Source organism: Oxyura jamaicensis, chromosome 19 (genome assembly GCF_011077185.1).
Source record: "Oxyura jamaicensis isolate SHBP4307 breed ruddy duck chromosome 19, BPBGC_Ojam_1.0, whole genome shotgun sequence".
NCBI classification, from domain to species: Eukaryota; Metazoa; Chordata; class Aves; order Anseriformes; family Anatidae; genus Oxyura; species Oxyura jamaicensis.
In genome coordinates, this window is record NC_048911.1 from 483680 (window position 1) to 509423 (window position 25744).

Consider the following 25744-nt stretch of genomic DNA (forward strand, 5'->3'; position numbering starts at 1 on the left):
AATTTTTTTTTTTTTTTTTTTTTTTTTTTTTTTTTTTTTTTTTTAGGGGATGGGTGCAGGCACTGGGGAGAAATCTGGTTTTGTTTTTGTCCCAGCCTACCTCACTTAAGCTCCAGGGGTTTTGTCCCCATATATTTCACTTAAGAAAATAAGACTAAAAAACACATTTCACTTAAGAAAAAATACAGTTGTGAAATAAAATATGCTAAATGAGGTGCTTGGGGCAAGGGTGGGTAGATGACAAGTGCCACTGCTGCATAATGCCCATGCAGTGCTGCCTGTGTCCCTCACCTGTCCCCTCCTGCTGCACAGTTCCCAGAGCAAGTGGGCAAGTGTTTAACCATCTTCCTTCTGTGGTGCAAATGAAGGCAAAAGGCTCTGGCCCTTTAGAAGGACTCTCTCATGAAACTAGGGTCACCTTCTCTTTGCAGCTCCAGCCAAAGTCTCAAAAGATGGCCCCAGGGAAAACAAGATGCAGATTTTACTGTGCACCCAGTAAGAATGGGGACCACAGACACAGCCCCTCTACCAGCACAAGGGCTCAGAGCCCTGTTTCCCTTGAGCAGGGGAAAGCTCTGCTAGTAATCATCAGCCTGTGCCTATGCTGTTCTGCTTCACCCAACTTCAGGGGCACCCTGTCTGCGTTCCATGAGCTGGGGTTGCTGTGTCCATGATGCTGGATCACCTGTGATTTGTGTCACTTTAGCCTGGCCATGCACAGCAGCACAAATGGGGTCCCTGCTCCATCAGCAGCAGGGCTGCACCTCCTTGGTGAACTCCTAGGGCACTTCTAATTGTTTTCTTGAGCAATTGGACATCATTGTCTTTCCCAAACCTGCCTTCATTGGTGATCATAGCCTCAGCATAGTTGAGTTCTGCTTCCCAGACCTGGCAGAGATGGGGTCCTCTTGCACAGCCGACCAATACCAATGCCACAATGCCCAATGCCACAGCTCTCAGAAAGCAGCAGATGTCCCTGCAAAGTCCCACAGAAAGGCTGTGGCATCCATACCAACCAGTCTTCCCCTTTGGCTGTGGGGTCCATGTGTCCGAATCCCTCCAGAGTTTAGTTGGTCACCATAACAGAGTTTATCACTATTAACCACATCTCATCCCTGGTAGTCCAGTGGTCAGGATTGGTTACTCACACTGCCATGGCCTGGGTTCAATTCCCAGCCAGGGTAAGGGGTTCTCCCCCCGCAGGTTCCAGCCTTTTCCTGGATGGCTGCAGTGCCCTGGAGGAGATCTTGGGGTTTGAATGATGTGGGGTCAATGCTTGGGTAACTTTTGGGTTCAACAGCAACTGACTCTCCCTCACTGCCACAAGGCATCACCTCCAGCAGAAAGGTGTCCTGCATGGAGGGCAGCCAGAGCCTGTCCTGTGGCTGCAGGGAGCAGGGTGATGTGACTGCACAGAGCAGGGTGATGTGGCTGCCAGGAGCAGGACAAGGCAGAGCAGGATGCTGCAGGTGGAGCAAACACAGTGATGCTGCAGCTGTGTTCCTGTGATAATGAGACGTAGGTGCAGGGCTGCTCCCCTGAACACAGTCTTAGTCATCCTAAAGGGAAGGGGGCCAGTAGGAGACTGGTGTCAGTAGCAGGTGGGGTCACATCCATCTGTCCCTCCTGTGGACAAGAGGAAAGGGACTGTCAGTAAAAGCTCCCGCTGTGAGCAGGATTTGAACCTGCGTGGGGAAACCCCCATTGGATTTCAAGTCCAACGCCTTCACCACTCGGCCATCACAGCAGCTTGCATGGTGGAATCTCCACAGGAGGATGTCAGGAGGGGCTGTCACCTGGCTCCAGCGGTCACAAAAGGACCTGATCCCACACTGGACAGGGGTCCCTCCTGCACACCCACTGCTGGTATTGCTGCTACTGCTGTCACATGCACTGCACTGTGCTGGGAAAGGGAACCAGGCACCATTCACAACATCCATGGTTGTGACATGGTAGAGGGACATGTCAGGAGCTCTGTGTCCCATCTCATCTCCTTCTTTCCAACAGCAAAAACCTGCCCCTGGACATCCAGCCTCAGCTGTCTTTCCCAGTCTGGGCACATCCTTGCCTGCTCTATCCCTCCTGATACACATACATTTGCCTCTGTGAAAACGGGTCCAGACTTAACTAATTGAGGCCACCTGACACACAGACCAGGCAGTGTCCTGTGCCATAGCTGGCAGGTTGATATTGCCAGATTTACATGGCTTTGACTGAGTTGCTGCCTGCCTTTTGGCTTCTGGCAAAAGGGATTTGGAGAAAGGAATAAAAGAGACTGTTGAGTAGAAATCCTTGCTGAGCACAGTCTGTAGTGACCTTGGTCTCTACCTTGTACCACAGAAGTCCTATCTGGAGGACAGTCCTAGAAGCATTTGCCTATCTCTGGTTTGGGTGCCTATATTTAGATATCCAAAGCCTTTCCTGGGTTCCCAGTGTTATGTCTAGGACCTGTTCAAGTGTTTCAGTATCTCACTGCCACCCCCTCCCCTGGGTGACTTATCAGCAGGAGCGGCTTGGATAGAAACCTCGCTGTGTAGGAACTGCATGTTCGGTTCAGTTTGGGCACAGCTCCCAGCCCAAAGTAGGGTCTTATGGAACTGCCACCCTCCCTGGCATCTGTCTTTCTGTGTGGTTTGATTTTCTTCCTCCACTGGCCAGGGAGGGAGGAGCATGTTCCTGACATGTACTCAGGCTTGGCACAGTCACACATGCATGGAAGAATGCCTGGGCATGGACGCCTGCTTGCGCACATGCACCTGCGTGTTGGATTCACAGAATCATTCAGATCGGAAAAGACCTCTAAGATCATCTAGTTCTACCTTTAACCTAGTACCGACAAGGCCACCACTAAACCATGCTACTAAGTTCTACATCCATGTTTCTTGAAGATCTCCAAGGATGGTGACTCAAACACTTACCTGGGCAGCCTATTCCAATGCTGTGCAACCCTTTCAGTAATGAAATTTTCTCCTTATACCTAACCTAAGGAAACCAGGTCCTTAAACCATCTCTATCTCTGGACACATGAAATTGTGAGAAGGGGAGGGAAGCTGTCTTTGGACAATTATGGAGAGATTCAAGAGAAAAACTAAGCTTAAATTCATCCTTTTCAGTTATTCAGATGTCCCTTTCCTTCTTCTCGGCTCCATATTCACACTCAGAGCTAGGAGATACATCCTCTGGATCTCCTGAAGTGACTGTGGGGTTCGGCTTAAGATATGGCACAAGGGAGAAGAGCCTTCAGAGCTGGAAAGCACTACTGTCTTGATTGGCACAGTTAGTAAAGCTGAGGTCTATGGTCTGTAATGAGCTATTTTTTGTTATGCCTTTTGAACATGAAGTACTGTGCATTTGGTATCCAAAGAGCTCTGTCGAAGTGAGGCTTCATTTCAGGGTAAGGGTTCAAACATCCTTCAAGATGGCAAATGGAGGAACCTGCAAGGACAAGGTTCACAGAGCACAGAATACTAGAGCCCAAATGGAGGGGTCTGGAGGGGCCCACAGTGTATATGGAAAGGACAGAGAGGCTCCAGACCCCAATGAAGGGAGCTGGAGAGAATCAAAGGAGGTGCAGAGGGTCTGGAAGACATGGGGAGTTAAACAGAGGAGAATGGAGCAGACCGGAGCATGAATAAAATGTCTGACGGGGGTAAAGAGGGCATAAGGTTTGATCAGGACACCAGATGGGTCTGGAGAAGACCACATCCTCGACTGGTTCCTGTGGCCTGGCTAGACTCAGGCTTTCATTACTCTGGTCAGAATTCCCCCAACATTACTCTTTTTTTTTTTTTTTTTTTTTTTTTTAATTGTTGTTGACTTTTTTTTCTTATCTCATCTTGTGTCATTGTCAGTGAACACCTATCTTCATCTATAGTTCTTGGAATGTTTACAGACAAAACAATATTGCCTAATAAGAACAGGATGTGTTTATAGAAAAATTTGAGAACAAGAGGAGAGATGACAGTTCATCTCATGTAACAAATGGCATTTTTCAATATTATGCAAGACAGCAAACTACAACAAAAGCAGTACTCATGAGACAGACTTTTCTTCTTCAGAGAAATGTTCAAACACTCCTTCTATTTGCAAGTTTTTGCCCTTTTATCTCCCAAGTTTCAGAAAATAGTGATGGCTTTTCTCCAGTGCTGGCTTTGGTAGGCCCAGCACATTTCTCTAATACCCAGCCTAAACCTCCCCTAGCACAACTTAAGGCCATTTCCCCTCATCTTATCACTTGATGCTTGGGAGAAGAGCCTGATCCCATCCTTGCTGCAACCTCCTTTAATGTAATTGTAAAGTACCTCCCTGAGGTACTTTACTTGTAAAGTACCCCTTGAACATTCCTTTCTCCAAACTAAACAACGCCAGCTCCCTCAGCCACTTCTCGTAAGACTTGTTCTCTAGACCCTTCACTAGCTTCGTTGTTCTTCTTTGGACACCCTCCAGCATCTCAATGCCCTTCTTGTAGTGAGGGGCCCAAAACTGAACATAGTGACCTCACCAGAGCTGAACACAAAGGGACAGTTACTTCCCTAGTCCTGCTGGCCACACTATTTCTGATACAAGCCAGGATGCTGCTGTCTTTCTTGGCCACCTGAGCACACTGCTGGCTCATATTCAGCTGGCTATCAACCAATACCCCCAGGTCTCTTTCTGCCAGGCAGCTTTCCAGCCACTCATCTCCCAGCCTGTAGCACTGCTTGGGGCTATTGTGCTCCAAGTGCAGGTCCTGGCACTTGGCCTTGTTGAACTTCGTACAGTTGGCCTCAGCCCATCATTCCAGCCTATCCAGATCCCTGTGCAGACCCCTCCTACCCTTTAGCCTACATTCCTGCCTATCTTGGTGTTGTCTGTAGACCAACTGAGTATGCACTCCATCTCCTTGTCCAGATCATTGATAAAGATACTGAAGAGAACTGGCCCCAACACTGAGACCTGGGGGGCACCACTAGTGACTGGCCTCTAACTGGATTTAAATCCATTCACCACAACTCTTCGGGCCTGACCACCTACCAGTGTTTAATCCAATGAAGCATACACCTTTGATCAGCCAGCTTCTTCAGGAGAATGCTGAGGGAAACAGTGTCAAAAGCCTTACTGAAGTCTAGGTAGACAACATCCACAGCCTTTCCTTTATCCACTGAACATGTCACCTTGTTGTAGAAGATAACATTCGTCAAGCAGGCCCTGCCTTTGATAAACCCATGCTGACTGGGCCTGATCACCTGGTAGTCCTGTAAGTCTTCTCAGTGGCTTTCCAGGTGCTTGACAGCTGCTTCTGCTTTGGCTGTGTCCCAGACGCCCAGATGAGATAGGAGCTGGTTCCAAAGCAGGAAGATAATGTAAACTGGAGAAATGGAAGACTTCAAAGAGGGGTAGGAATCTCACTACCAGGCCTCTGATGCTGTAAAGGCCTGTGGTGCCACCTCCTGAGCATTCCGTGCTGTTGCTGCCTGTCTAACACTGCTGTCCCAACAACACTCAAAGTGCCCACTGAGAGAAGAGTTTGAAGTGGTCAGATCCCATGGCGCCTTCAAAAATTTATGCAGCTACTGTGAGAGGGGTACCTGCTCCTGCCAGGAGTATTTCGTGCTTAGGGGATTTTCTCAGCAAACTTTACCGGTTGCTGTCTCTGGGTGGAGAGTGAGAACTGCAGAACTGCTGGTGGTGGGGGTAGATTGGTTGAACCACGGACAGAAGGGAAGTGTTATGTGTAGGGGAGCCACAGAGCCCACCTTAGCCCATAGCCTCTTGATTTTTAATTCACCATAACTCCTAGCTGCAGGTGACATGAGACAACTTGCCTGTGGGCAGTTGAAAGCCCTGGCTACTGCACTTAGACCTGAGCTGGAGTAGCTGGCAGGACACATCTAGTGTCACACTTGCAGTGCAAATGTCAGGTTACTTCAACCTTGGGAACGGGTATTGGGCCACCTGCAAGTGACAATGCACACCCCTGAAGGCAGACAGTGTCCCTGTCTTTGCAGTTTCACTGTTCCAAGGGTTGCTTGGGGGCCGAGGCTTCACTGAGGCACTAATGCAACTCCAATGATACATGTTAAAAATACAAAAGCAATTTAGCAAAATCACTCTGAGATACCTAGAATTCTGCATAAGTACAGTTTGTATGTAGAAAGCTGGATGGACATGGTAGATTGTCAGAGTGAGCAGAGCGCATCTAGTACCAGCTTCTGCTTTTGATTCTGAATTTCTTTTTAGGAGTGGCAAAAAGGCATTGTATTTCCAGTTCCCGAAAACCTAACCTTCACACATATATAAATATTTGATTTAACATGATGCATATTTGTTTGCAGTTTTCTTCTTTGTGTATTTATTTATTTATTTATTTTGTCTCAGTAAGATCCGTGAAAATATTTAAACAGTAGGTAGGACTGGGATTTACATGGTTGATCATCAGTAACAAGTTCCTCTTGAATGTCAGTCTCTCTACAACAGCTTGTATAATGTTCTACAGAATGATCATAAATAACAGTACTGACACAGGGAAGGGTTTACACTGAACAGTAACTGATTTCTGAGCAAACAGAACAGAATTAATTCCTGGTACATTGCCTATTTTTCTTTTGCTGTTCAGAATTAAGATTTCACTTTTTTAAGATTAGTAATGTACTACTTTTGCAGTTCTGGCACCAAATCATCGCGGTGTCATGAAGTACTCTGCAATAATGAAATGCTTCTGAAATCTTTGCAGCCAGTACAGGGCAGGGAACTGGGGCTATGGTTGCCTTGGAGTGCCAGTGAATGTGGTACCACATTTAGCACACAGCTCACAAACATACATTGACCATAGTTTTGCTCTTTACCTGCAGCTTCTGGGCACAACCTGTGGGATTTTCACACAAAAAATGCAACACTCTTTCCTCTAGCATGACCTGCTGAGACATTCATTGTTCCCCACTCCCACTTCCACACATGGAGGCTCAGCAACCTTCCCATTTGTTTAATTTCCAATGGCAGAGAGAGGTTGTCACCCCCCCATAGTTAATACCCTCCTGGCAACAGTCTTCACTTTAAAAGTGAATGCAAATCAGGTGGTTTGCATAATACTGGCAAAAAGCAATTTATCAGCATTGAATTTATACGAATGAGATGTTTTCAAAAATATTGAACCTCATGTTTAAAGAACTGAGGAAACTCTCCCAAACTCTTTGATGGAGTCTACAAGCCTGTCACATTTTTCTAGGAGAAGGGCTGGATGAAAATGAAGGACACTGAACAGGACAAATTTCTCTCTTCAGAAGAAAGAACTAGGAAATTCATTCAATTCTTGGATAAAGTTCTGCCAGCACTGACCAAGTGTTTGATTATTTAACTGCCAGGTGATGAGCAAGAGTCAACACTGGCTTGTCAAGAAACCATGCCAAACCAATCAGAGCAGCAGCTACTTTGAAGAAAGATAAAGATGCCACAGATAAACCCAGTGGTGCTTTTGGCTCTGCTTCCAATTATATAGTTGTAAGCAAGCTATGAAAGCCTGATCTCAAAGAAACAAATTCAGAATGGATATAAAACTAGCTAAATAATCTGTTATTCAGACATGAATCACTTGATCTCTCTTTGAATGCTGGAGCACTTCTTCATCCACTCATATCTAGTGGTTTCATGTGTGGAATAGAGAGTGAGTTAGATATGGTCATAGCAGCGGAAAATTCAGCTGAGAAAACATACCATGTGATTTCTCCTCCACCTTCTGTCTGCTGTTTGTAGTTCTGGGATACCTGAACTATATTGGTGTCTTTGTGTTTAATACATTTTTGAAGGTTCTTTTTTCCATTAATTTGTCTGATCAGTCTCTGGACTCATCTTACGCTCAATGGTTTCACAGTTATGTGCTGTGTGAAAACCTCTCTCCTTTTGTTTATTTTTGTCCCTGTATTTGACAGTTTAATTTGGTGCCTTTAGTCTTTCTATCATAAGGAGTTCTGGGCCTTTGCTGCTAATAAAAAGAGTTTATTACTCCACAGTAACATTCTTACACTCACCCATCTCACCTATCTGATCTCAAGCTGAAATTATTAAGAAATCAAAAATGAATAAACTATGGCAGTGTCTTCTGTGGATGGTTCATTCTTATCTTTCAAAATTTTTGTCTTATTTTTGATTGATATTCTTCTGGGTTTAATTTATATAATTTTGCACATTTTCCATCTTTCCCAGTAGAATGGAGTCAGTTCATAGTGTGGCAGAAGTAGTGATTTCAAGTCCCCCAGTGACTTGGACAGGATGGAGGTGCCTACTTCTGCACTGTAGAATGCAAGACCATGTGTAGGCATTTGGCTTATTGGTGGAGGAAGAGGAAGGATAGATATGTGCTCTTCATTTTCACACTAAGATACGTTTTAAGTACTTCGCCACTGGTAGAGGTGTTCAGGTATATGCACACTCTCAGTACTTAATTTTCTTTTTGGTAAATTGATGGGCTTCTGAAAAAGCGTGTCTGAGCCTAAAAATTTGGCTACTTAAACTGAATTTAAAACAGAGTACTCTTATTTTCTGAATATAGTTTTACCAGGCACAAGTGCCTTATATAGATTTTTTTTTCCACGTTATGGTCACGAGCATTGTCTTTTGAAATAATCCAGACTGATGTTCAAAGAAGTAAATTCTTTATTCTACCTTCCTGTTTGCCCACTGAAGTGCAGCCCTTTTTCCTACTGATCCACCTTGTTATGTGTACCTGCCTTGTTCTTTATCCAGTCTTTTTCATCCACAATGATCAACAGAGATTTTAATTTCCAAATCATTGATGATCTGACAAGTTTTTAATTATACTAATAATATTATTAAGCAATTTGAAATGGGAGGCAACTTTGGTTTTCCTTGATACAAATTTTGGCAAGTACCTGAAATAGCACTTACCCAACTATGTCACTTTAAAATAAGGTTGCAATTTTATTTTATTTATTTATTTTTTATAAATACCATGTCTTCACTCCTGCCAAAACTACAAATTCTGATGGCTGGTTATTGCTTACAGCTTTGTGTTGTGCTATGACAAATGCATGCAGCCTTCTTCTGCACACTTATGGTCAGCAGTTCATATTGCATATCCTGAAAATACAGGGCACACACACAGAAACTGCATGAAAGCCCACAGGACCACCAGGCAGACATGCTTGTTTTGACCTTTGTATACTCTGCAAACAGATGTTGGCAAAATTACACATTTCTGGCTTTCCAAAACAGCAGATGTCAACCAAAAGGGAAAAAGAAGCCAAATTCCACCATCATCTTTTACCTTCATAAAATTAAGACGATCCCTTTCACCTTGCAGAAATGTGTGCCTTTATTATTTTTCCTTTTTTTTTTTTTTTTTTTTTTTCCAAAAGGAAGTAAACATTTACCAAAAAGGGATTGAGAGGTGTGCACCTTTCTTAATTCAGGAAAGTAAACCAGCAGATATTTCCTCTTGGCTCAACCTGGTCTCAAGTTCTCCCTTTTTGGCCACACCCAGGTCAGACCCAGCTGATTTCTGCCCTGCTGCAGATATTATAAATGACTGGTTAGTTTCCCAGTCTTATGAACTTCGCAGAGATGGAAGGTAAGATCACTGCTTTTTAATCTTAAGTCTGTATTTAACCAGTTTGGTATTTCTGGTGTGGGTATTGACACATTCCTTAGCTGAGCCCAAGGAAATGAGGAGACAGAGTAGAGCATTAGGAGCTGGTGTCTCTACTTCTTCCAGCATACCTGAAATATGTATATTTTGAGAATTGGGAAAAAGGAGTTTTCCTCCCTCATGTAGCAATACAGTGCAGTAAAAGACTGCAAAGAATAAGCAACTGTCAATCCCCCTGAAGAATTTCCCCAGGCTGCAAATACAAATAGCCTGGCTCACGATGAGAATTTCACCAGTTCTTCCAAATTTTATCTTTATTTCCTGTTCTAAACTGTTAAAATATTGACTAAATCACTTTATATATATACATAATTACAACCTTTTGGTTAAGTAATTCCTTCCAAGGAAGTCACTCTGCTATTGTATATATACTCACTCTAGATAAAGTCTGGAGGACCAGTGCTAGATTTGCCTCTTCATCTCTTACAAGACTGAGAAGGGGCAGAGAGGGCAGGCTGACTGGCTGACCATGAATTTATGGACCCCCTCAATCTCCGTACAGTGGGACACTTCCCTCTTCCAACACACTTTCCTGACAACCCTTGTCACTGAAGGTTGAACTGTATTTGGCTATCTCCTTGGTATTTACTCAGTGGAATTTATTAATTGTCCTACATCACAGGTACAGCCTTGTGTGCCACCAAGACCTGAAGCTGCTGTCTTTGCAAGTCAGAGTCCCACCTGCAAACCTGATCAGAGGGGTTCTATATTTTATTCCTGGGTCCTGAAAGAAATGCTCCAACCAAACAGGGTTTCTGATCCTTTCTGATGGTTCAGGGAAGATCTGCCCATTCATTTATGTGAACTGAGAATATTTATGTTTTGTTTCTCTCTAGGCATAAAACTGATAGTAACTCTGCTAGGAGTAATCATCACCCTCTGCTTAGCTGGGCCATTGGACTCCTCATTAACTCGTAAGTTTGGTTTTCCTCCTGCTGATATTGTGCTTGAAAAGGTGTGATGTTTTATGGGCCATTTGAGTCAAAACTCAGTCAGTCTGATTTCCTAGTTAGTCATAGTTCCAATATAAATTTGAAATACCCTGCAGATTTGCCCCCTGATGATGAAATCAATGCCTAAGAAGCTTGTCTATGTTGGGTCCTCTGAGGGCGAGTATCGTTTTATGACAGTAAAACTGGTCACAGACCATATATTTGGCTTCTTCCATGTTATATCTTAAGGGAATGTCCCTTCTTAAAGGGAAGAATAACTTCAAAAAGAAAGGTGAAAATTAACTCTCTAAAGACCTCCCAAAGCCAACAGAGTCAAGTCTGACATGGATAATAAGCTATCGCTTTATGGTCACTTACTGTCTTATAACTTTTGTGACCTCAGTGATAGGACGAAGCAGGTGAACAGGAGGAAGAGATAAATCTGTCAAAGTAGTCTAAAAACATAGTGAGAATTGCAAGTAAAGTGAGCCAATGTGCCCCAGCACCCAAAGAGTGTGGGATGTGTAGCTCCTAGTGTGCACTAGAAAGTATCCTCAATTTCTGCCCCCCCCCCCCCTTTTTTTTTTTTTTTTTGAGTAGAGCACTCAAAAGGGCTATCAGACTCATCTCTCCTGAGCAGCATAAATGAAGCCAAGCAGCTGGTGGATGCAGCGTACTTACATGCCCGAAAAAGGTGAGTCTTTTTTTTGCACAACAGCTTCAACATTAAAAGGCAATAAGAGAAAATATATATTTTCTGCTCTCCAGTGCATGTCTATTAAGGAGACACCTTTATCTAAGGACTCTCCCTGTTATAGCTGAAGAGGTCCTTTTTTTTCAGTTTGGCTGGATCTGGTGTCTAGTGGTATGAGCATGCTGAATACGTGTTGAATCCTCTCCTGGCTGCTGAAGTTCTGCTTCTCTCCTGAGGAACCACAGCCATCACAGTGGTGCAAAGGAGCACCCTTGAACAAAAAGTTCCAGTGTCACCAAAGTCAAAGGGAGTTAAAAACCAGGAATTGTTTTATACCATTTGTATTGTCCCCAAAAGCCAGTTCTAAGCAGCAGGCTGTTTTGGGGATGAGTCCTTCTCTACAAAAGATCCCTGCGGCCAGGAACAGGAGCAGCATATCCAAGACTGTTTCTGTTCACAGAATATATATTGGGACTTCCTAAATGTAAAATTTTATCCAGTGACTGAGTAACTCAGTTTTCCACAGATTTTTTTCTAACTTTTCATATAGTTTAACAGGACTCATTGTGACAAGGATGTAAAGCAAACTTGAAAGGATTACAATGACTTGTTTTCCAAAATTTACCTAAGATAGAGATATGCAAACCTGATGAGCAGTCAGTTTGTCCTAGGTGAGCAGAGCCTTCCCAGGGACCTGGCAGTGCTGTCATGTCTAAGTACACCAGCCCTGCAGGACAGAAGAGGTCACTTCACGGGACTCTTTCCTGTTTAGCTTAAAGCAAAAACTAGAGGAAAAAGTTGCCAGCCCCATGGATTTCCTGAAGCACTTAAAGGAACCTGTAGGAAGAACCAGATCTGCAGTCCGTGCTGCCAACTATTTGGAAACTACCTTGAAACTCCTCAAAGGAAAGCTGCAGCTGCCTGGGAAGGGGAGATTCAATGTTACAGGTAATGTGGTTTAGTCCAAAATATCTTGCCAACAGCAGAAAAGTTACCACAGCAGGCACATCAGAGAGCAGCTCTGCTATGATCCAAACAACTGGTTATAAAGCCCTTCCCCACAGAGGCACAGCTGGTTCTGTTTGACTTTATGGTCCTGGGTGAGTAGACCCTGTAAGCAGTGGAAAGATAAAGTGTGTTCAGAGGCAGACCCAGACCACCTGGTGTTTTAATCATCAGTTTGGCACTGCCTATTTCAACTCATCTCTTTGATGATTAAAAAAAAACAAAAAGCCTAGGATGAATGGAGTAGTAACAAGGTTGCTAAGAATAAGTGGAATAAATCTGGGACAAACCATGCTGAGTGTCAGGAGACTCTAGCCTCTGAGGACAGAAGCCCATCTACATGCTCATGATTTTGTTCCCGGTCAACTGAAAACTTTGCTGGTGGTGATGGTCCCCAAATCTCCTGGAAAGATGTTCCATGCCATCCCAGCTTTCCTTGCCCAGAGATGACAAAAGGTTTTAGGGATCAAATTAATGATGGAAATGCAGCTGTTATATTTCCGCAGTCCTGACTCAGCTCACAGCTAGTGTGCCTCTAGTCAACCCAGCCCTGCCTGTGCTAGAGAATATAAAGGACATACAGATGAGCAATTTCTCAACTATTCTGCCTGAATGTTTCTGAGATATCTACCAAACTGGGCTCTTCAAATCATTCCAGTGGTCCTGACAGTATTCCTTGTTTTATTCCCAATGGATTAATTCCTAGAGCAATTAATTGTCATGTGACCTTGCTGATGTTGGAGGTACACTGTGTCACAGCTGAGGAGCATGCACCGGCCACCTGGACTCTTTGGGCTGAGCACAGCTGCTGGAGCACAGGCTGCAATGCCAGGTAATTGGCAGCTGCAACGTGCCCACCATCAAGCTGACGCTGACAATTTGCTGGTGCAAAGGAGTTCTTGTTTAAGACAACATCACTAGTGCTGAGCCCTGTGGTGTCATTCCTTCCTGCTAAACCTCACAGCCTTAGCAATGTCTCACATCTCCTCTTCATTTTTTATTTTTTATTTATTTTTTATTTTTTATTGTAGTTAATAGACTTAGTTACTTAGTAAGAGCAGAGTAATTCTGGATGAGCAATGAGTAATTCTGGTCTGTGGCACAGGGAGAGACAGACAGGCACAAGTTATTCTGGGGAAACCAGTTACTGCATATCAGCTGGTGCACAGCAACTTTTTGCATATGCGTTCTTAAGCCAATAAATGCCATGTGATAAATATCTGTAACAGAACAGGGATAAGTGGAGACCTACATTTGGTCAGATGAATCATGAGCTGAACTTCAGTGTAACTACCCCTAAGTAACTTCAGGAAAGCTGTCAACTCTAGACACCAAAAGTCAGTGCATGAACCTTCTTCATTTGCAATTCAACATCAGAGAAAATTGACCTTGTTAAAGCCATTGTACAAGTTTAAATCCCTGAGAAGAACTATTATCTGGTGGGATTTAGTTGCTGACACTTTCAGCATAGACCCATTGTTTCCCATGCCAAGATTCTTGTGTTGCTGAGAGATGAAGTAGGCAGATATTGGTGACAGAATGTATTCCGCAAGAAGAGTGCATTTTTTTGCCAGTTTAAATCAGAGGAAGTTTTAAATAACATATGTTGGTGCAGTGGATGCTGACCTTACTAGGGATACAGAAATTTTGAGTGTTAACTTATAATACCAAGAAGATACAATAAGAGTGAATGTTATTTTACATGGTTTCTTTTGCAGACCTCCTAGACAGAAAACAGAAGGAGATGATTTCCAGAGAAACTGGCTGTGACTATCAGATTCATTCTATTAAATGCCCAGAGGATAATATTTACCGGACCATTACTGGAGAGTGTAACAACAGGTAGGATTTGCATGTGGGCAAGGAGTTTCTGGTTTAGTCATTGACTCAGGTTAGATGTCTTAAAGTCATTTGTGTACCTTTCAACAGGGCAAATGTCTCTTTTTTTTTTTTTTTTTTTTTTTTTTTTGGTGCATTTAAGTCCACTGCTCTCCATACATTGCTTTGACTGAAGGAAAGGAATTCCTGGGGAGGAGGAAGGTCAAAGGTTGAGGAAAGAATATTTTGGGACTATGGAATCTTACCCCTCTCTCTGCTTGAGGCCCCAGAAAACCTCCCCTTCCTCCTTTGTAATACTAGTAGTATTAATTTTCCCAGCCTTACAGAGACTCCAAGTTTTGAACCTGATGAGTGTTGATTATAAAAAATTTTAACTTCAAATTTCTTGGACATAGTACCTAAACAGTATTTTTAAAAACATAGGTCTCATGGGTACAGTGAATGTAAATAATCCTCGTTTGTTATACTCCACTAAGAATTATGGCACATAAGACTAATTTTGGTGCCTGGATTGTTTAAACATTTCTTTATAACTCTCAGCATATCTGTGGCTACCCAAGTACACACTCTTGTGACGCATAAGAATGGGAAGCAAATAAGACTTTAATTCTTGGCTTTTTAGCTCTGCAGAGCGTGATCCCTTAAGCTGAAAAAAATGAGTTTTTCACTTTTCTGGGCATTGTTACTTCCTGGTTCAAACCTGGGATCATACTTTTTTTTTTTTTTTTTTTTCCTCCTTGATAGTTTTTTGTTTGTTTTTTGTTGGGTTGGGTTTTTTGATGAGCAGATGGCAAAATTTCTAGCCTGATACTTGGAAAGCAAAGCATACTGTCCCATTCTGCCACAGATTTGCTGCCTGATGTGCTAACTCCAGACCCCAGATGTGATTGCACATCACAGCTCTATATCACCTGTGTGGGGAGCTCACACTCAGTACTGGCATTATGGTTAATCTGTATTTTCACTCAGTCCCCAGAGCCTTAAGCACCCAAAGAGCAGCTATGCCCATGCTGATTTTTATGCTCAGAGGAGGGTTGTCTTCAGGCTTCCTAATCCAGTGAGATAACACAAAACTCAGTAACAAAGGCACTCTGTGTTATATAAACACTTTAAAATGGATCTTGCTCAGCTTGAGATGCACTCCATGAGATAGTGCTTGAATACTTTGCAGAAATTTCCTGTAAGGACAAGAATAGCAATCAAAACAAGCTGTGGTGGTAATGGGCTCTGTACTGATTTATTTTGTAATTGCTTCAGCTATGGTGTGGCACCGGTTCTAGGGCATGCTCTTATTTCACAGCACATTGGTGTGAATTCTGGGTATACTACCCCTTTTTCAGTATAGACAGGTATTACCCTGTGTTTATTGATTTAAAAGCTTATACACAGACAGTTGATGTGCATAAGCTGATATTCAGTAACTATCTTCCTCAAAATATCCTGTTTTACTGTGTCCCTAGAGTCACAGATCATTAGCTCAACCAGTATTATTGTTCTTCTGTACAAGTTTTACTAAGGTTATTGATAACATATTCATAGAAAAGAGTATAAATGTATAACCTACCTCCTTTCAAGATTGCCTAGTTAACGGAAGTTAACCTTGAGTTTATTGACTGAGTGATTTCAAAGGATGTTTGAGGAAAAAATCTGATGTTTCATAGTTGCCTACAAGGAATTTGCTATTCGTGCTTCAAGTCACAACCAGGACTAACTCTCTTATTGTGCCAAGTCAGCTGAGGAAACCTGTCTTCAAAACTGGTAGGCACACAGATATTTTTAAGAGTGCTCTCACCTTGCAACTATTCATTTGTACTGCAAATAGGGCCAATGATGTATTGGACTATAGTAGGAGGAACATGACGTGCAGATAGATGGTCCAGTTTTGGATACTCCATAATTCATGAGGGATGCAAAAAAAATAGTGAGGGTTTAGCAGAGGACTTCCAGGAATATCAGGGGCCTGGAGCACACAGCCTCTGAGAAGGGGTAAAGGGAGCTAGACTTCTGTAGTTTGGCTAGGAGGAGGCCAAAGGCAGATCTAGTATCTGCATCAGCTATTTGAAGTGTAGTTACTAAGCAATGGGGTCAAATTCTTCTAATTAATGTGGGAAAATATACTCAACTGGACAAAGCATGGCCACCCTGATACTTGGTGATGGCCTTACTGTGAGACTGATTTTGTGTGACCAAGGTGCTACAGAGATATTAATTTTATTTGGAATTTATATAATGTCACGAGGAATCTTCTCTTATTTTTAAGTTTATTTAGATAAATTTTAATAAATAAACTTAAAAAAATAAAAAAAGATTCCATGTGACATTATATTAATTTTATTTGTAATTTATAATAATAATAAACCACAGTCATAATCTTGGTATTGTTTACTTCTCAGTGTTTTCTGGTTATCACCCTTGTTACTGGAATAATCAGACATGGATTAAAGGTCCACAAAGCATTGGTCTATAAGCCTGAAATAATTAAATTATTTATGAAATAATACCAGTGTTTGCATTTCTTCTTGTGATGTTCCAGAAAGCATTCTCATTTGGGGGCCTCCAACCATGCATTTGCTCGCTGGCTCCCAGCAGCATATGAAGATGGAGTGTCTGTTCCCAGAGGAGTAAGTGAAGGAAAGCTTTACAACGGATTTCCACTCCCACTGGTGAGAACAGTTACTCTTGTCTGAGTAATAGTAGTGAACACTGCCCTCAGGATGTCCATCAGAAGTGAAACAATGACAGCACCTACAGTGTAAATTGGCTGCTAAATCAGGTGCTAACTTAGAGCTTGTTTTCTAAAACTAAGTTGTAGCATGGGCTCATGTGTTTGTCAGAGACAGAGATGAGAAGAAATGATGCAAGTACTTCCCTAAGCAAAGCATGGGCAACATCAAGATATTTTCAGAAGTGTGCATTCTCAGGTTTGGTGCAGACAGCACCAGGGTGGGCTCAGATACAACAGGATTTTTATACATGCAAGGAGGCTTGGCTGTTCCTAAACCATCTTCTTGACTTTATGGGTACATGCACATACCTCAGATTGAGCCTGTCGTGAAGCAAGGCTTGGCTGAGTGACTGTGGAGTTAAGATGGTGCTGCAAAAGGGCTGGAGGATATAATCACATCAATTTTAGTCTAACCAGGACATAGCTGTTCAAAGCCATAATTAACTCTTATGAACGTATGAGATCATCTTAGCCATGTTCTCACAGTAGGTGTTATGCTGAGAGGCAAATTCACCTTGGAACAGATAGTCCACACATCTTAATTTTGATTTTCTGCAGGTTCGAAAAGTGTCCAATGAAATTGCTCGAACGGGCAATGAGAACGTTACTCAGGATCAAGAGCTCTCTCTTTTCTTCATGCACTGGGGCCAGTGGGTCAACCACGATATAGACTTGGCCCCTTCCAGTGGTGCAGGAGCAAACCCAGATCTTCACTGTGAGACTGATTGTACCTTCAAGTCCCCTTGCTTCCCAATCAAGGTACCGTGAATTTTGTTCCATCCCATGCCACCTTAATAATAAATAAAACCACACAACTCTCTCTGAGGCATTGCTTATGTTTCTTTGCTTTAGTTCCCCCCTGATGACCCACGGGTGCTGAGATCAAATTCCTGTATGCCATTCATCCAGTCAGCTTCAGTGTGCAATCCCAGGACATTTACCCGCGAGCAGATCAATGCAGTCAGCTCATTCATTGATGCCAGCATGGTGTACGGCAGCGAAGACTCTGTGGCAAAGAGTCTTAGAAATCAGACCAACCGGATGGGACTGTTGGCTGTGAACCAGAACTTTACTGATGCAGGGTTGGAATTATTGCCCTTTGAGAACAAAACAAAAAGTGTTTGTGTACTCACAAACAAGACTATGAACATCCCCTGTTTTAAAGCAGGTAAGGTGCATCTGTGGAGTAATTTTCTGCTGGGAGCAACAATGATATTTTAATGGTCCATAAAGCCAAAAAGGATCATTATGGTCAATTGTTTCATGTCTCTTTATATTTGCATGAGGCGCTGCAAGACGTGAATTTATAAGATGACAGAGACCACTCATAAATTTAGAAAGAATAATAACAAAACAATAATTGTTTAATTGAATACAAAAGTTATTTTTTTCATTTCCAGAAAGAGTTACATATGTTTACAGCTGCTTCATGAACAAGTGCAATTTAGCTTAAATTGCCCAAAGCCCCCTTTCCAAGGTTTTTGGATAAATGATCTGGATTGTCTGTGATGGAAACAAATATCTGGCATGAGTGCTAGGAAGTGTAACCACAAGCATTACTGTCAGTAGCTCTATTTGTTGCTGCTTGTCTGTCCTAACATCAAAATCTGCTGTTGAAATAAGAAGCAGCTTACAAACTTGCTAAAATATTTTCATTTATAGGTGACAAACGGGTAACTGAAAACCTGGGACTTTCTGCTCTGCACACTATCTTTCTCCGAGAGCACAATCGCCTGGTTACAAAGCTGGGGAAGTTAAATCCTCACTGGGATGGAGAAAAGCTTTACCAAGAGAGTCGAAAGATCATAGTTGCCATGACCCAGGTACCAACCACTATTCAGTGTTTATCACTTGCATGCTTAGAAATTGGTTTTATTGCTGTAAAAGGAGGAAAAATAATGCTTTGCATAACTCATGGAGATATTTGTGGGAGCTGAAAACTCGTGAATAAGCATTGTCCACCTGAGACAGCATGCATGCCCAGTGGTTTTGTGAAACCCACATGTACTTTCTTTAGCAGATATGAAGATGTTCAATTCAGCAGTTCTCTTTGTCACCTTGTATAGTAACAACAGGAAATCATGGGAAATCCTCCTCCCCTTTCTCTAATGCAAATAACGTTGCTGCCTTTTTTTTTTTTTTTTAATAAATTATTTTACTGCAGCATCTCCTGCAAGACTCATATTATTGCTTATTGCTACAGCTTTTTTCTTTTTTCTTTTCTTTCTTTTTTTTTTTTTTTTCTCTCCATTCCCTGAATATCTTACAATGCCTCTGCCACTGGTCTGAGATTCTATGTTCACTGAGATTCCGTGTTCTCTTTGACATTGATGGCATTTCTGCTACAGCTGCTGACCACTTTCTCTGCTTTTATACCTTTTTCAGATAATAACATACAGGGATTATCTTCCACTTGTGCTTGCAAAGGAGACTAACAGGTGGATACCCTTGTACAGTGGTTACAATGAGACTGTGGATCCTTCTGTATCAAATGTTTTCTCCCTGGCTTTCCGATTTGGTCATACCTCAGTACAGCCTTTTGTATCCCGTTTAGATGACAGTTTTCAGCCTATGGGTTCGCTTTCCCATGTGCCTCTTCATTTGACATTTTGTGCTTCTTGGAGAATTATAACAGAAGGTAAGAACATAGGGCAGCCAGCAGTCCTGATCAGGTCCTGAAGCAGGCACTCAAGTGAAGGTACACTGGTTAGACACTCAAGCCTAGACTCCAAAAACTGCTTTAGCTCCATTTACTTCATTGTTAACACAAATTATAGTGTCATTGAGCTTGTTGCTCACAACATGTCTACCCAAGGGGCTGAAGACAAATGAGTGGTCTGCTAGATGTGGGACATCAGAACAGTCCTGCAGAACTGTCTCCAAACATGTCACAAGAACACTGGACCTGTACTGTACCCAGGAGAAGGAGCTCTGCCCAAAATTACATGCTGTAATACTCCAGTCATTAAATGTTATTGAGTACCCACTACACCATTGCATTCATTTTCTGAACGTGCCAGTAAATAACCAGAATACGTATCAGATCAAATCTGCATCTCAGGTGGCTGTCTGCCTCTCATCTCAGTGAGACCTGACAGTGCAAGCACTGTGCCTTCACTCAGATGCTGTAATTGCTCATGCTCTTCTGGGAGGCACAAGACTCACAGCGCCAAAAATCAGTCAACCAAAATTTAGGGCAGACTAAGCAAGTTTCTTTATAACCCCCTGTAATTTGTAGGCATTGCCAGAGCGTGACACATCAATCCAACTGATCTAAGACAGGATAATTACTTTCTAGTGGTCTCTTTATGACCCTAAAGAGAATTCTGGGATCCAGCTCTTATACAGCTGATGTCTGCAGGCATGAATCTTTCCAAGGAAGACAAATGTCTCCTCCAAAATGAATTATCTCACTAATTATGGAAAATATACCAAAACATATGCATGCAGCCAGTTTTGCTGTGTTTTTGTAATTCTGTCTTAATGGCTATGAAAAAGACATAGACAAACATATATGAATTGATTTTATTTTTTTTCATTTAATGTTCCAGTAAATATTTCTCTATTGATAGCTAATTCTAAACAAAGCAAATTGCAAAACAAAACTTTGGATGGAACCCCATACATCACTGTGTGCTGGGGACTGACTGCCTAAGGAGCAGGTCTGCAGAAGGGGACCTGGGGGTCCTGGTGGGCAAGTGCATTTAACGTTGCAGAAAGGAAGGCTGAGGGACGGGAAATGGTAGGGAATCTGGTTGCTAAAGGGGGGCCATATCAGCTGGCCTTTGTGGATCTGTACAGAGGCACTAGCATATGCTGAGATGGAATTGTGGAGGTAGGTGAACTCCATGCTGCTCAGAGTATAAAAAGCATCTAATGCAGCACTGTGTCAGCTGCATAGAAGGGTCCATCAAAGCTGGAACTTGGTAAAAAGAGAAGTCCTTTCCTGATTTGCAATGAATGCAGGTGGAATTGACCCTCTGATACGAGGCATGGTTGTTGATCATGCAAAACTAATGAAACAGAATCAACTGCTTGTTGAGGAGCTCCAGAACCACCTTTTTGAACAGACTGCTGTAATGGGTCTGGATCTAGCAGCCCTGAACTTGCAACGGGGAAGAGACCATGGCCTTCCAGGTAAGGAGACACAAGGCCACAGGTCCTGTGAATAAAATTCCTTTTTCTTTGTTGTTTATAGCAGCATCATGAACGTACCAAGCTTTTTCCAAACAAATGGGAAAAACAACAACAAAAACCAAACCAACCAACCAACCAAAAAAAAACAGTACTTTGATTTGAGGTGGGAGAATGGATAGACAGACTCGGGGAAGAAGAGGTCTATATTATACAGATCTTCCTCTGAGGAATTAAGAAGAGGACAAAGGACCTGGAGGGCAAAGATAATAGTATTACGGAATAATGTATTAAGGAGTGGAAGAAGCAGTGGTGTATTGCCAAGAAAGCGTGTGAGGTACAGAAGGTACAGACCCAAGTGACAAAGTTCAGTTTTCATCTGAGCTGGACAGACCATCTGTTCTTTACCCATCAAGACTTGTTTTATGTCTTCAGACAACCCACAACTCTAAGCAGAAGTGGTTTGTACCCATGGGGATGATTGCCCCCAGGTGCTGCAGAGGAATTGGTGTTATTGGGATAAGCACAACAAAATGTTGCTCTTTCCTAAGATTTTGATCCTAGACATTTTGCCTCCCAAAACTGCAAGAACTGGTGCTTTCACTCTCAGCACCAGGTAGCTCTAAGTGGCAGGATGGGCTGAACCGGTAGTCAGGTGTAAAGAAAACCCCAAATGTTAGTATGTGCATATAAAAACAACTTTTGAAAACATGGCATTTGTTGTGACTGTCTCTACCTAGATAAGAATGTCTTCCAAATCCTTTAATGCTATGTGAAGAAGTAAATGTTGCTCATGACCTCAGGGGTCTGTTTAGCTCCTGAGCATAAGCAGATAGTGGGGAGACATGGGTCCTGACCAGCTTCTGCTTTTGCAGGTTACAATGCCTGGAGGCACTTCTGTGGGCTCTCCCAGCCTCAAAGTATAGAGGAACTCTCTGAGGTGCTAGGCAACTCCAAATTGGCCAAGAAGTTCATGGACCTGTATGGGACACCAGACAACATTGACCTTTGGATTGGGGCAATTGCAGAGCCCTTAATTCCCCAGGGTAGAGTCGGGCCCCTCCTGGCCTGCATCATTGGCACCCAGTTCAGGAACCTGCGTGATGGAGACAGGTAGGTAGCTCTCCCATGGCATTTATTATGGGGAAAAATGGTTACATTTTATGCCTTGCACTGATCCAGCCCATCTCTAACACATCACTGAGTGCTCCCAGCAGGACTTACATCTTGATTTTAGCCCTAGTTGTCAAAGGGTTCTCTCTTACAGCCCAGCCATACAGACCCACGTGTCTGAGGAGCACCAGCTCCAGGCCATGGGTGATCTGCAGCAGGCTCTGCCTGAGGTGACATTTGCTCTCAAGGTACGGAAGGGAGTCCCAGCAGCCTGGTGATGCTGTGTACTGGCAGATGAGTGTGGCAGAAGTCACACCTGGAAACACCTCTTTCCAAAGTGTTGTGCCTATGGCCTGATGAATCAAGGTGGATCTGAGCTGGGATTCACCTTGGCCAGATTTCCATTTTGGGAAGTAAATAGCATCAAGTGCCTTGAAGGAGACTATAAGCTGCTTCTGAAAATATCGTTGCAGATTCTGGTGGGAGAAACCAGGAGTCTTCACTCTGCAGCAGTTACATGCACTGAAAAAAGTTTCTCTGTCAAAGGTGATCTGTGACAATACTCATATCAAAAAGTTACCCCAGGACATGTTCCAAGCCAGCACTTATCCTGAGAACTTCATTGACTGCCATGAGATTGACATGCTCAATCTCTCAGCCTGGAAAGATGAACCTGAGAGTGGCAGGAAAGGTATTCAGGGGACTTCCCTTGTCTCTCAAAAATACGAAATCTGATCTACAATGTCAGACTCTACTGAACCTAAAGAAATAAAAGAATTAAGGTCATCATAGTGATCCTGCCCCCAGAATACAGTATGTCCGTCCATTCAGCCCTACTCAGACACAACAGGAAGCAGACAAGCTGTTAGCCTACTCTCCTCATAATCCACTCCTTAGCAGCCTAATTCTTCGTCTTCATCTCGATGGAAAATCCCTGACAGTCCAATCTGTTTTGGCCCCTGTGAATGTGTCCTTCTTTAGGAAACATTCCAAGTCAGATAATTTATTCCAAGACATCTGGAGTCTTTCTTCATAGGAAAGGTGTCTATGAAGAAATCAGTCAGAATTATCCAAACTGCTTCAAACTTTTACTCTGCTGATCTAGGCCCCTGCTTTCTTCTTGCCTTCCCCAAAGAATTACAGTATTTTAAGTTACACTGTCAAAACAACTCCAGGTATATGGCCTGACACAACAGTAATTTAACACACACAGTCAGTGATTATGATGTGCCACATTCTGAAAGACAGTAAAACAATGTCTTCATACAAAAGACAAGGAACTAGCTATGTCCTCCTACTGACATTTTTTTTGGCACAAGCTCTCCCAGTTGGAAATTATGTAGAGAGAGCAAAGACTTGCAGAAGACAGAGCAGAATGTACTGCATCGAGTTTTTCCTTCTAGCAACCCATGTATAGATTATCATAATATATTGGGATCACCTACTTTGTTCTTCTGCAAGGCACAGAGAGTAAAACATCTCCATGCAGTTCCTGTGTAGAGTTTGATTAACTGTGTTTGGTATAGTCACTGGCATTTAAGAAAGACATTTGATGTAAGGGCTGGACAGTGGTGACTCCACCCCGTTCTTCAGGAGCCAAATCCAGCTGCTGCTTCCCTTCTCTATGAACAATAGAAGCTTCCTCAATTGTTTTATTAACTTTACCTTATGGTCAGTGAAATTTGCTGAGCCACTTCCTCTGGTCTTTTTATCACCAGCGTAGGAGGAAGCTGAACTGTGCATAATGCAGCAACAGTGAAATTCCAGGGTATTAAAACACAACAGCTAAGAGTTAAACCTTGTCAAGTGTCATGCAATTGCTCCCAAAAGCACAGGTTCAAAGGGCTTCCTGGTGCTAGGTCACTGAAGGTACCTTTTGACAAGACATCACAGTGTCTCAGGGAAAAAGGATACACAGGTGAATCAGGCTTTCTGGCCCAATATTCAGTTACTCATTGAACAATGACTAATTTAAGCTTGGAGTCAAATAAAAATGTGGAGAGGAATACTGTGTCCAGCAAAGACTTTCTGCTCAGTAGCCTTTTCTGCTTCATTTGCTTTATTTACAGCTTCTAATCTTGCTCTTCCAACCAGTACTGGAAACTTCTTTTGATGGCACCAAGCTGTGCATACTGCCTCTATGTCATGTTCAACCAACTGCTGTTGACTGAGCATCTGGCATTTTTTTTCCCAGAGGGGAGCTCAAGACTGAGACCACTGTTTTATTTGCTGTACTGTATTTTTTTTCATTCATTTGTAAAAGCTTCCTGTAATGAAATTCTTCAGATAATTCTTCATTTTATCACCTATTGGCTTATAAATTTTCAGAGGTTTACAAAACTCAGGTGCTGTTTGTTTTATGACTGTTTAAAAGCACAGTCAAAGAAGAAATTTTCTGCTTCCCATCCTGAAGGGGAGGCAAATCTGGAAGCCAAGGTGCTTGCATAAAACAGGTTTCAAACATTGTCCTTATTTATGATCTCTTAATTACAGTAGTAGTAATTTAGTCTTCTAAATCAAATTCTTTATCCTTTGTATCTGCTCAGAATCGAATCTAGCAAGTGCATGTAACGTAATCTTTACCTCCTTGTTTTGCTAAAGAGTGTAACTGGGGGGGGGGAAGGGCTGTTTATAATTAGCAGTGAGATTTCACTCTGTGAAGATGCTGGAGAATGGCAGCTGCATCTTGAAGCCTAGAGACAGCTTTTACTTAAACTCCATTGTAAAGATGTGTTTGTGCTGGGCATTAATAAAATAGATTAAATGCACTCATCTGCATTTGGCATCCATTCTGGTATGTCAAACCTCTGTCCCAAAATATTCATAGAATCATAGAATCATAGAATATCCTGAGTTGGAAGGGACCCTTAAGGATCATCAAGTCCAATTCTTGACACCGCACAGGTCTACCCAGAAGTTCAGACCATGTGACTAAGTGCACAGTCCAATCTCTTCTTAAATTCAGACAGGCTCGGTGCAGTGACAACTTCCCTGGGGAGCCTGTTCCAGTGTGCAACCACCCTCTCTGTGAAGAACCCCCTCCTGATGTCAAGCCTAAATTTCCCCTGCCTCAGCTTAACCCCGTTCCCGTGGGTCCTGTCACTGGTGTTAATGGAGAAAAGGTCTCCTGTCATATTCTTCAAAGGTCTCCAAGTCATATTCTTTGACTATGGTTCATAGCTAAACTTATCAGCACAAAAAAAAAACAATTTGACTGTAAATTGACTGGTATGTAAACCACAAACATTAGGGCTAAAAATCATCTGGCTGAAATGATCACTCCCAAGACTGTATTAAATCAGTAAATACCAAACATGCAAAAATTATGTTAAGTTTCCATCTCTCCTTGGCACAACCAGGAGGAAAGAGGGGAATGGGAGCAAGAAGGCAGCAGTTTAAGGTGGAGTCATGCCTGAAGCTTCTGGGTGGAGCAGGTACCTCTCTGGTGAGGACTAATGAAGGAGATGCTTGTAAATTTCCATGGCTTCAGCAGCTGCATGCAAGCTTTGCCTAGTGGCTGTGCAGGCATGTGTGTCTCAGCCCAGAGTGCCCCACGCTGCCCACCGATAGCTGCCAGGTGTGTGACTGAGCATGTGGACCATGCTGCTTCATGAGCCCCCAACACGCTGGGAGCAGGGTAAGGCAGTGGTGCCCTTGGGCAG

At 42.8% G+C, this 25744-nt stretch overlaps 1 protein-coding gene and 2 non-coding genes across 5 annotated transcripts; 2 read left to right on the top strand and 1 right to left on the bottom strand.

Annotated features, from left to right (window-relative positions):
• The first annotated feature begins 1112 nt into the window (after positions 1-1112).
• On the top strand, positions 1113-1184 carry TRNAV-CAC. The gene has a single exon. It is a non-coding gene; the product is annotated as a tRNA-Val (tRNA).
• A 480-nt stretch (positions 1185-1664) lies between these two features.
• Positions 1665-1747, bottom strand: TRNAS-UGA. The gene has a single exon. It is a non-coding gene; the product is annotated as a tRNA-Ser (tRNA).
• Positions 1748-9531: 7784 nt separating this feature from the next.
• LOC118176352 (eosinophil peroxidase-like) lies at positions 9532-24342 on the top strand. 3 transcript variants are annotated; one of them, XM_035343295.1, is made up of 14 exons: positions 9532-9562; positions 10477-10554; positions 11173-11266; positions 12039-12214; positions 13990-14113; positions 16644-16773; positions 17394-17594; positions 17688-18003; positions 18498-18658; positions 19221-19473; positions 20802-20972; positions 21845-22082; positions 22556-22773; positions 24176-24342. In XM_035343295.1, exons 1-14 carry the CDS (start codon positions 9541-9543, stop codon positions 24193-24195), a joined length of 2202 nt encoding a protein of 733 aa, XP_035199186.1. In that variant the 5' UTR covers positions 9532-9540; the 3' UTR covers positions 24196-24342. The 3 variants fall into 3 exon arrangements, with proteins under 3 accessions (XP_035199186.1, XP_035199185.1, XP_035199188.1); XM_035343294.1 differs by lacking the exon at positions 24176-24342 and having other exon boundaries at positions 22556-22859; XM_035343297.1 differs by lacking the exons at positions 22556-22773; positions 24176-24342 and adding an exon at positions 22237-22518.
• The last annotated feature ends 1402 nt before the right edge of the window (positions 24343-25744 follow it).